Source organism: Morus notabilis, unplaced genomic scaffold (assembly GCF_000414095.1).
Source record: "Morus notabilis unplaced genomic scaffold, ASM41409v2 Scaffold137, whole genome shotgun sequence".
Classification (NCBI taxonomy): domain Eukaryota; kingdom Viridiplantae; phylum Streptophyta; class Magnoliopsida; order Rosales; family Moraceae; genus Morus; species Morus notabilis.
The window spans coordinates 530555-542645 of NW_010358172.1; the positions used below are offsets into that span (position 1 = coordinate 530555).

The 12091-nt window shown below is 35.2% G+C and overlaps 1 protein-coding gene across 1 annotated transcript; it reads left to right on the plus strand.

Moving 5' to 3' along the window:
* Window positions 1-7595: 7595 nt before the first annotated feature.
* LOC112090403 (cannabidiolic acid synthase-like) lies at window positions 7596-8840 on the plus strand. Its single transcript, XM_024161611.1, has one exon. It carries the CDS (start codon window positions 7596-7598, stop codon window positions 8838-8840), a length of 1245 nt encoding a protein of 414 aa, XP_024017379.1.
* Window positions 8841-12091: the final 3251 nt, after the last annotated feature.

Consider the following 12091-nt stretch of genomic DNA (forward strand, 5'->3'; position numbering starts at 1 on the left):
TGTTTCTAGTTTTCAGTGTGATGTTTGTGAACTAGCAAAAAGCCATCGTGCTTCATTTCCCTTACGTTTGAATAAAAGTCCACTTCCTTTTATGATTATACATTCTGATGTTTGGGGTCCGTCTAAGGTCACTACTTTGGGAGGATCACGTTGGTTTGTAACGTTCATTGATGATTGTACTAGGATGACATGGTTGTGCTTGATGAAATCCAAAGGGGAAGTGAACTTATTATTTCAAAAGTTTCATAAAATGGTTGAAACTCAGTACAACGCAAAGGTTCGAGTTCTTCACAGCGACAACGGTGGAGAATATGAGAGTATTGAATTTCAACAATATTTGGAAGCACAGGGGACAGTCCATCAAACAACATGTTCTAACACACCTCAACAAAATGGGATTGCTGAGAGGAAAAATTGACACTTATTGGACGTTGTTCGAGCTTCATTGATAGACGCCCATATGCCATTATCCTACTGGGGAGAAGCGCTTACTTCAGCAGCCTATTTAATCAATCAGGTACCCTCTAGCATTATTGATTTCCGGACACCGTTCCAAACTCTCACAGAAGCAATTGTTGCCCCAGCCGTATCAAATTTACCTCCTCATGTTTTTGGCTGTGTAGTATTTGTACACCTCCATAAGCATCAACGCAACAAGTTAACTCCTCGAGCGCTGCGATGTGTTTTTGTTGGGTATGCTGCTCATCAAAAGGGATATCGATGCTATCATCCTCCCACACGTCGAATGTTTATTACAATGGATGTTGTTTTTCATGAAAACACAATGTATTTTTTCGAGCCTGAACTTCAGGGGGAGTACCAGAAGGAAATTCAGACTCTAGATTACGACTTTCTAGAGTATGATTATCCCATTTCTGATAAAGTTGAATCGTCAAAGTCTGGTAACCAGGATGTGAGCAACTTGGATATAAGTGGTATAACAATGGATTATAGTGGTGACAACTCACAAGCTGGACCAGTGAACCATGAGATGGGTGAATTGGATTTAAGTGGTATAACGTTGGATCAAAGTGGTGATGAACACCCAGTAACACAAGAAGCAAGTTTGCCTGAATCTGAGATTCTCGTTCGACAAACTGAAGATGTGGAGCTGCCTTTGTCCGACATATCATACCAATCACTTCCTGAAGGTGTTCTTGAGCCATACAAACGACAGTTACCACAGCGTCACACCAGAGGTATCCCTAGACCCACATATGAACCTGACCTATCTAGTAAAGTCAAATATCCCATGAGTCATTACATATCTAACCACCGTTTGTCAGAATCAAATATGTCATTTGTTAATCAATTGTCTAGTGTATCTATTCCTAACAGTGTGCAGGAAGCTTTAACCGACCCCAGGTGGAAAGCAGCCATGAATGAAGAGATGAAATCCCTACAAAAGAATGAAACTTGGGAGCTTGTTGATCCTCCACTAGGAAAGAAAATAGTTGGATGTCGGTGGATTTACACTGTGAAGTACAAAGCTGACGGCACAATTGAACGCTTTAAAGCGAGGCTAGTAGCGAAGGGATACACTCAAACCTATGGGATTGACTACACAGAGACATTCGCACCTGTAGCCAAAATCAACACTGTTCGTGTTCTGTTGTCTCTAGCTGCAAACTTGGATTGGCCATTACAACAGTTTGATGTGAAGAATGCTTTTCTGCATGGTCAATTATCTGAAGAAGTTTACATGGATCTCCCACCTGGATGCATGAGACACGAGAAGCATAGTCGGAAGGTGTGCAAACTAAAGATATCGTTGTATGGGTTAAAACAATCCCTAAGGGCATGGTTTGGAAGGTTCACGAAGTCTATGAAAGCATTTGGCTACCATCAAAGCAATTCAGATCATACTTTATTCCTAAAGAAACAGCAGGGTAAGATCACTGCACTCATTGTATATGTGGATGACATGGTGGTTACAGGAAATGATTCTGAAGAAAGAAATGCCCTACAAGAGTACTTGTCTAGAGAGTTTGAAATGAAAGATCTAGGTCCTCTGAAATATTTTCTTGGGATTGAAGTATCTCGATCCAATAAAGGAATATTTTTATCCCAAAGGAAATATGCCTTAGATCTTTTACAAGAAACCGGAATGTCAGGATGCCAACCAATTGGTACACCAGTGGAAGAAGGCCTAAAGTTATGTGTGGAGCCCAACCAGGTACTGGCTGATAAAGGAAGATACCAAAGACTTGTTGGGAGATTGATGTACTTAGCCCATACAAGACCAGATCTAGCTTATGCATTAAGTATTGTCAGTCAGTTTATGCATAATCCTGGAGAGCAACATATGAATGCAGTTATGCGGATTTTGAGGTATCTGAAATCTGCTCCTGGAAAGGGAATTTTGTTCACAAAGAACTCAGATCATCAAAGCATAGAAGCGTATACTGATGCTGACTGGGCTGGTGCCGTGGATGATAGGCGATCTACTTCCGGTTACTTTACCTTTGTAGGTGGTAATCTTGTGACATGGAGAAGCAAGAAACAAAATGTTGTTGCTCGCTCAAGTGCAGAAGCTGAGTTCAGAGGTATGGCACTAGGACTTTGTGAGGCATTATGGCTAAGATTACTCTTGCAGGATTTGGGCTATTTATCTAGGCAACCGATTCAACTGTTTTGTGATAATAAAGCGGCATGTGACATTGCTCATAATCCAGTTCAACATGATCGTACAAAACATGTCGAGGTAGACAGATTCTTTATCAAGGAGAAGTTGGATGACAAAATCATGGAGTTACCGAAGATTCGATCAGAAGATCAGTTGGCTGATATCCTCACCAAAGCAGTTTCAAGCCGAATGTTCTCAAAGTTTTTGAGCAAGTTGGGCATGTGTGACATCTATGCTCCAACTTGAGGGGGAGTGTTGAGATTTGTTCTCGATCCTTGTAATCTCCTTTTGTAATTCTTTCCTAATTAGTCCTAGATTTCTGATTAATTAAGTTTGTGAAAGTCCTTTTTTAGTAGTAGAACATCTTTAATTGAGGCCGCTCATCACCTTATCCGTCCCAGAAGGAGAAACTGAGAAAAGAGCTTTAAAAGTATTAATTGAAAGTTAGAAAGTGTATACCAAGAAAAAAGTTGTGAGTGATTCTAAAAGATGATCGTATGCATAATATTTGTACCAATTACAACAATATTGCTCTTACATCTTCTATTTAGCACTAAACAAAAGAAAAAAAAAAGAAAAAAAAACTTGCAATTTTATCTGTTTTTCTAAGCTAATTACTAAGAGCATTGGAGGACATCTATATATATATATATATATTTATGTGTGTGTATATATATATATTTAAGGTTGGTATAGTGATATATATATATAAGGTTGGTATAGTGATTTAATTTTGTGATATACAGAGATTCAAAGGGCCGACAGGCTCACCTGTTTGACTCACTTATGCCTCCCGAACTCTTCTTACAATGTGTCCTAACTGCACAAAAAGAGAGCCACTTCGAACCACTCAACTTGGACCATACTATATAGTATATAGTAGTACTATTTACCCCTTTTGATCCCCATTCGGTTCTCATCATATGATTTTTTTTTTAAACTCCTTATGGTACTACAATAGTAGAAAGTACCAATTATTGATTGTCACTTTGAGAGAGAGAGAGAGAAGGAAGTTCGACTTATATTCTTCCTATGTGGGCACGCTCACAGCTTGAATTGACAACATTGACATTATTCATGGCATTTTACATATTTATCTTCTTTAAGAGGGTGTAGGGTAATCGTACTGATATGTTGCTAAAATCTTCCTAGCCATCATGTGATTAAGTACTGAAAAGTGGCAAACTGATTCTATTAGGATATTATATGGATTCAGAATACACTAGGCCTATCAAGATTATCATCAGCATCAGCATTAGATATTCTTCCTAGGTGTTCATTTACTGTTGGGATAAGCCTGCCACTACTTATATATGCCACTATAAAAAAGCATTAGTCATGTTTCATAGCATTTCATTATTACAACTAACTCATGTGTTTCATAGCATTAGTCATTTCATTATTTCGTTTGGTTTGATTAGTGGATTCGTATCATAATTTAGATTATAATTTGTAATTCGTTACAGTATTTTTTTTATAAAAAATACATATAAATCAAGTATGATTCTGAATCATAATTCTAAATTATAATTCTGAATCCGTCAATTAAACGTCTACTTAATTCACCAATCTAGACCTATCTATCAGTTTTAATCCATCTGCTTTTGAATTTATTACGTCCTACTCCATTATAAGTATGAAATTTTTTTAAGCATTTCTCAAGATATATATTATATATTATTACTGAAAAAATAATGTTTTGTGTGGTTAAAGAAAACTTGTAGTATTGTATTTTCTTTTTTTTTATTTTTTTTAATGTCCTAAGCCCTTTATAAAAAGAGTTAATGAGAAATGACATATCATATTTTTCTTATTTATTTGAGCAGTGTGATGAAAAATTTTTTTTATCGTAAATGACTATTTTTTAAAAATATTACTAAATCTCAAAGTTGGTAGGTAATGGTGGAACTTTTTTTCCCCCTTTTTATCTTTCTTCTTTTTTATTTTTTACTCGGTTATATTTGTCACTTTGCATCGCTTCTGTATCCACACGTGGCCAACATATATAACTTAGGGATGCCAATTTTACATATTAACTCATTTATTAGCAGTGACTAACTTTAAATGGGGTGGAAAAAATCTGATTTAAATGGATGCGGGTTTTGGACGAATTAATTTTAAATTCATGTTTTATATTTTTATGTCAATTAATTATTAATTATTTATCTTACGATGAAATTACCTAATCGGATAAATAAGACCCGCAAAAATCACGAATTCGTGACCCCCCCTCTCCCCCCCAATTTGTGAAAATTTATTTTAGAAACTCTAAAAGCCATATAAATGTAAAAAATAAAGTCATAGATGATTTATTTTTAACTCTTTCTATTAAGCATTTATTATTTAATTAATCCCTTATATTTAATTACACTTTAACTAAAATAAATTAAAAAAACTTAATGAACATAAATGCACTTGCCTTGCACGCACAGTTTTTGCTAGTCTATCTAATATCTATACAACATATAAGAGAGAATGGGTTTTTTTGACTTTGGAACGAAACGTTTCGTTGACATTTTTTTTTTTGGAGAAAAAGATCCAGTGTGATGCGCTTTGATAACTTGCCACGTGTCAAAGCTTCTGAACTGTTGGATCAAAACTATACCACATGTCGCTGTTCAACTGGCAGCAACATGACACGTGGCGCTCACTGGTTGGCTGAAACAAGTTAGTGGCTGCCCTATTATCGCAGAGCTGCAGTCCGTGCAGCATCCACGCGCGACTATAGGCGCGTGCTCTGCACGAGCCTATCTGGTCCGTATACTCTTTTGATCCCACGGCCACAAAAAAATTTCGGTTTCATTTCTTAATTATTATTTTGGGCTTATTTGTAGTTCAATTTGTCCATTTTAACACAGTTTTGTCTTAAATTTTCAGTGCTACTTAAATGAAAATGCTATGAATGATTCTCATAAAAATAAATTTAACAAAAATACACTAAAATAAAATAAAATCACACCAAATTAAGTAAAATTAAATTAAACAAAATAAACTAAAATTGATCTAAACACAACAAAATAACTTAAAAATTTTTCCCTTTATCTTCTGCCTTAGATCTCTGACCGCCCAAAACAATCCAGCTCTTCTATTTTTAATGTTTATTATTTATTACATTTGTTTATTATTTTGAAGTGATTTGTGGTTCAATTTTATCTATTTTAACACCATTTGTACTAAATTTTCGATGCTATTAGGATAAAAATGTTATAAAAACAAAACATTATAGAACTACTTTTAAACACAACAAAATAACTTAAAATCTTCTTTTCTTATCTTTTACTTTAAATCTTTTTCTCGCGTCTTTATTTTTTTTACGTTCTTTTTCTTCTTCTTCTTCTTTCTTCTTATTTACAAAAATAATTTGACAACTATTATTTTAAATGAATCACGCGTGTCATAAAAACTAGTATTCATATAATTGTATATATCCACACACATTTGTAAGACTTCAAAAAATACTTAACCTAATCATTCTTTCTTTTTTTTTTTTCCTATTTAGCCGGGTTTACTTTTTCGTTATACATTGCTTCACTCATAAATATGTAGAACTGATCTACGTAGACTTAATTTATATGCATTTTTAATCCTATCCGAATGATTCAGCTGGGGCATTTAATAATCACCCATATTAGTCAAATTATACTTAATAATAGTAAAAATGCAGTAGAATAAAGTCTATTAATAACCAAATTCTACTGCATTTTTTACTTATTATTAAGTATTAGTCAAATTCCAAGCTGAAATTATAAATATAAATACTTAATTTTTTTTTTTTAAAAAGTCTGTAAATTTAGTTATGTCAAGTCTCTACTAAACATGCATCTTTCTCTCTCACCGTAGACTCGTTCCTAATATGCATTCCATTGTACGAAACATTAGTATATATTCTTTAATTATTTGTTGTGTATTATCTGTTGTTGGTAACGTTAGTTAATAAAACAAAAGCAATTTGTTGAGATGTAAAATCATCGATCAACATTCAATCCATTTTGTCTATTAAGTTCCATATATTAGTTGTATGACAAAGTCCCAGAATTTGGCAAAGTTTGGTAGAGAAAGAGAGAGAGAGATAAGTGAACGTGCCAGAGTAAGGAAGCAAAAGAATTTTGTTAATGTTATCCATTCATACGTTTAGAATGTCGTTGACTTTACATGTTTAATTGAATAAATATTTTTCTTAAGAAAAAAGCTATTGAATGATTCAGCGGGTTAATTTTATAATCCATTCATACGTTTAGAATTTCGTTGACTTTACATGTTTAATTGAATAAATATTTTTCTTAAAAAAAAAGAAAAATTGAATCAAGATTCAATCCACTTGTTTGTGCTTCGTGTAGAAGTGGTTGTTGAGAAAAGTGTATGTGTGTGTTGTTCTATATGGAAAATAGATGAAAGTGTGAAATGGTTTATATACATGGAAGGACTCAAGACTTAATAGGTTAATTTTTTAAGTTAAGTTAGGGTCTTGAAGTGTGTTCGGTCAGTTTCACATGTAGAGTCTCCCTAACAAGTGTATCATAGCCGATGGTTCGTTCGGGTCAAGCGATCACACTCGATTGCAGTTGCAAGTGCGGATGGTAGAGCATTTGGTGGACTCGCACGGTTTCGGTTCTTTTTCTCTTGCTCGAGTTGGCTCCCGTTGAGAGAAAAAAGTGCATGTGTGTCTTATCCCACATGAAAAGTTGATGAAGATGTGAAATGATTTATATACATTGAATGACTCAAGACCTAATAGATTAACCTTTTCGGTCAAATTAAATTCTTGAAGTGTGTTAGGCCAGTTTTGCATGCTGTGTCTTCCCAACAGTAGCGAAATAGTTGGCGCTCATGAAAATGTCAAATGTTAAGATGGAATTCTTCCTTTTTTTTTTAATAGCCAGTGGAGTCATCCCTTTGCTATAAATTAAGACAGTAATCGGTATCCTTCCACTCACATAGCAACAAAAAATTCATTCTCATTTCAAGAAAAATGAAGTCCTTTTGTGACCCTTTATCGTTTGCCAAAATTACCATCTTTCTTTTTTCATTTGTGCTGCTAGCTACGGCTAATCACGCTCATGAAGAGTTTCTCCAATGCCTGAGCTCTCTTATACCCAAATCAATTATTTACACTCCAAATAACCCGACGTATTCCACTATATTAAGTTCAAAGAATCAAAATCCTCGTTTTTCTTCTTCTTCGATCAAAAATCCATCTGTCATCGTGTCACCATTAAATGTCTCCCACATAAAACCCACTGTCTACTGCTCTAAGAAACACGGCGTGCAAATAAGAATTCGAAGTAGTGGCCACGATTATGAAGGCGTTTCTTTTCAGTCCACTGTCCCATTTTTTGTACTTGACTTGAGTAACCTAAGGTCTATTCGCGTTGATGCGGAGAGCAAGACGGCATGGGTTCAGACAGCTGTGACGCTTGGTGAGCTTTACTATAGGATTGCTGAAAAAAGCAAAACTCTTGGCTTCCCAGGCGGTCTTTGCAGTACCGTTTGTGTTGGTGGACAATTAGGTGGAGGAGGTTATGGCTTTCAATCGCGAACATACGGCCTCGCATCAGATAATATTATTGACGCGCAATTGATCAACGCTCAAGGAAAAATTCTCAATCGGAAATCCATGGGGGAAGACTTGTTTTGGGCCATACGTGGTGGCGGAGCAGGAAGCTTCGGAATTGTAATTGCCTGGAAAATTCAACTGGTTGACGTGCCTCCCACAGTGACTATCTTTGAAGCAACAAGGTATTGGGAAAACAATGCAACAAAAAAGTTTATTCATCAATATCAACGCCGTGCTTCTAAGATCGATAAGGATCTAACTATCTTCATCGGATTCCGAACTGTGAATGCGAGCGATGAACAAGGGAATTCAAAAATTAAAATATTAGCTATTATCTCAGCTACATTCCACGGTAGCAGGGATAGGCTCCTTCCATTGATGCAAAAAGAGTTTCCTGAATTAGGTTTGCTTAAAGAAGATTGCACAGAAATGTCGTGGGTCCGATCCATTGCCCATTGGAATGGTTTTAGAGACGATGATGATCCCTTGGATGTTCTACTCAATAGAACAAACAATTTCGTACCGAATGCTTTTAAATTGAGATCTGATTATGTGAAAAAGCCTATTTCAGATGACGTGTTGGAAAAATTATTGGATAGATTGTATGAAGAGGAGCTAGGAGGAGGTGTTGTGGAATTCTTTCCCTCGGAGGAAAATTGAGCGAAATTTCAGAATCTGAAATCCCATTCCCACACCGAGCTGGAAACCTCTACAACCTTCGGTACATGGCTTCATGGGTAGTAGGTGAAAATACTACAAGCATCAACAATCATCTTAGTTGGGTAAGAAGTGTTTACAATTTCATGACTCCCTATGTGTCAAAAAATCCAAGAGGTGCATATCTCAACTTTAGAGACCTTGACATCGGGGTTAATCCAAATAAGAGTGACACCATAAGTGCTTATGACTATATTAAACAAGTAAGTGTTTGGGGTACTAAGTATTTTAAAAACAATTTCTACAGATTGGTTTATGCAAAGACTTTAGCTGATCCAAATAATTTCTTTGCATACGAACAAAGTATCCCACCTCTTCTTTCACATAAAAAGAGGTGATTAGAAATGCTTGTTGCCTTGTATTGAAATTATTATCTTTAGCTTTCTTACTTTGTGCCTTTTGAATAAAGGTCATTTTGTGACCATATATGTATCAAGTTTCCAAATGAAAATAAAACTCCCTTTCTATGTTGTGTTAATTCCTTGACAATAATTGATTAAAAAGTTGCCACACATGTAAGAGGCCACAATTGACCATTTTTTGCTTATTCAGTATTTTTATTTTAGTTTTAAATGCGTGTTGCTCCGACGATGTAGTCATTATATTATAGTAGGAAAAAAATCATTTAAGTATATTACAGTATTCGACTTTGTTAAAGTATTATACATGCAATAAAAACTTCTATTGAATCTTACGTTATTCAGAAAAATAACGTTCAGATACCACAAAGTCCTTTTCTGGTACTCAAATTACATATCTATCGTTTTAGTTCAAAAACATTAAAAAATGAAAAAAAAAAAAAAAAAAAAAAAAAAAAAAGCTGGCATGGGTTCAACCGTGCCCGTGATTTTGTAAGCAACTAGTGTTTACCTAACAAACAAAAACGTGTAACGCACCGAAAAATTAAACAAGATTAATTGAGATAATTAAGATTTATTAGTGTGCTTAATCTGATTTAATTAATTAATTATTGATTAATAAACATTTCTGACGTGTAAATTTAAATAATTCTAAGGTATTTAAATATTCTCAGTAATTACATTTTTACCCAGAAGTGTATATGGGCACATTTCTGGACTGTTATTTTAAATATTTTGACACCTGTCATTTCTTTTCTTTTCTTTTTCCTTTTTCCTTCCTTTTCTTTTTCCTTTCTTTCCTTCCATGCCCGTGCGACCCTCTCTCTCTCTCTCCTCTCTCTCGTTTTCACTCTCTCTTTCTCTCTCTCCCGTTTTTGTCTCAAACCAACCAAATCTTGAACCAAAGAGGAACTTCAAGAAGTTTTCAACGCCAAGAGAAGGATTTGAGGTAAGGTTTCTGAAAAACTTCTCTTGAATCTTGGATTTTCGGATTTAAAAACTTATTTTTGGTTCGAAATGGATTTTGATGGATTTTGAGTAGAACTATGGTAGAAATTGGAAATCTTGGGTTCTTTGGACTTGATTCAGTACCTAGAGCCCGGATCTAGTGGTTTTCCCTTGTGCTATTTCGATTTAGGACTTCGATTTGTAGGTTTTGTATTGATTTTCTTTGGATCGGCCCTTCTGGACATCCTGCCCTGATTCCACCGGTCGACCTGTGCGGTCGACCGGTCTGCACTACATCAAGTCGACCTATGCGGTCGACCGAAGTGCACACCACCGGTCGACCGGTGGTGTTGCGCTGCGCTATCACTGGTCAACCGGTGTACACGAGGTTTGACCCTGTTTTGCCTAAAAAACCTTGTTTTGACCCTGATTTTAAGAAGAACCCAAATTAGCTTCGTTTAGGGACCTAGAATGAATGGATTAGCATCTTTAATCCATGTTTTGAGATTGAAAACCCTTGGAATGATGATTTAAAACATGAGTTGATTAATGAAACTTGAAAATTGATTAAGGCACACTAATAGGAAATCAAATGGTATAATTGAGATTGAAATTGCTTCAGGAAGGTGAATTGGATCCTAAAGCGTGGTTTTGTATCAGTGCTAGCCGAGGACTCGGATTGAGAGGCTTTAAGGAAGTGAAAGCCGGAATAGTGTAACGCTAGGCAGGTTTGGTACTTGTGAGGTAGGATTTCTTACCCCTTTCTTTGTGAGCCTGTTTTCAAAAGGATTTTTGGCCTTGCAATTGTTTTAAAGAAAGGGCATGTTTCCAAAAGAAAAATATTTTAACCCCCATGGCTTGTGTAGATTCTGGGGAGTATAATGAACTGTTTCATAAAGTTTAATGAATGATTCCTTAAGACAAGTGATCTTGTGAATCGGTAAACCGGCTGATGGCCTAGATAGGATGTGGAGAGTACTGTTGGTTACCGAATTGAATTCGGATGCGGAAGCGTGGTGGAGGGCGGATCAAGTATAACAAAAATTTTCACAAAACTTTTGAGATATTCTATAGATTATATCAATTTATGCACGAATAAATTAATCATATTAATTTATATATTAAGAACTCAATTAGGAAAAATACCTGGAGGCCGACTCGGTTGATAACTTGAGTTCTTTGACCTCGAACAATCCTTACTCCAAAACCTTCTGTTTAGAAAACCAAAGTCTTCCACGTCAATTCCTTGAATCTACATAGACGTGTGTGTGGGCACACTCGAGACAAAACGGGTTGGATCAAATACTCAAATTTCCACAAAGACCAACGCATGCACGATGTGAAATTTTTGGAGAAAAATTTTCCTTCTCACTCTACTAGGGATTTCGGCCAGCCCCTCTAAAATTAGGTCAAAAATTGTCACGCGTAATTTTTTATCATATCTTATTTATAGAGTAGAAGTCAAACTTCTAGAAGGAATCAAATCTCTATCTCTTATTTGAATTTAGAACAAAAACTCCTCTACCTTATCCTTGATATGGCCGGCCCTTGTGTAAAGATTCTCATCCCTGTGTGGCGCCAATTACAGATAGGGAAGGAAGAGAAAATCATCATTTATCATGTAGTCCAATTTTAATTCAAATTCAAATTCGAATTTAAATCAAACTTAAATTAATTTGAATTCTAAATTGAACAACTTATCAAATAAGTTTAAAATGATAAATTTAAATTATATTCACAATTCAAATTCAAATTTAAATAATCACATTATTTAAATAATAATTAATTCTCAATTAATTATTTTTTAGTGTTTAATTTTAGAATTCTGTAATTCTAAAAATTCCCATTTTGTCCTTTGTGTCTGGTAGAATTACAAGGACGACGCGG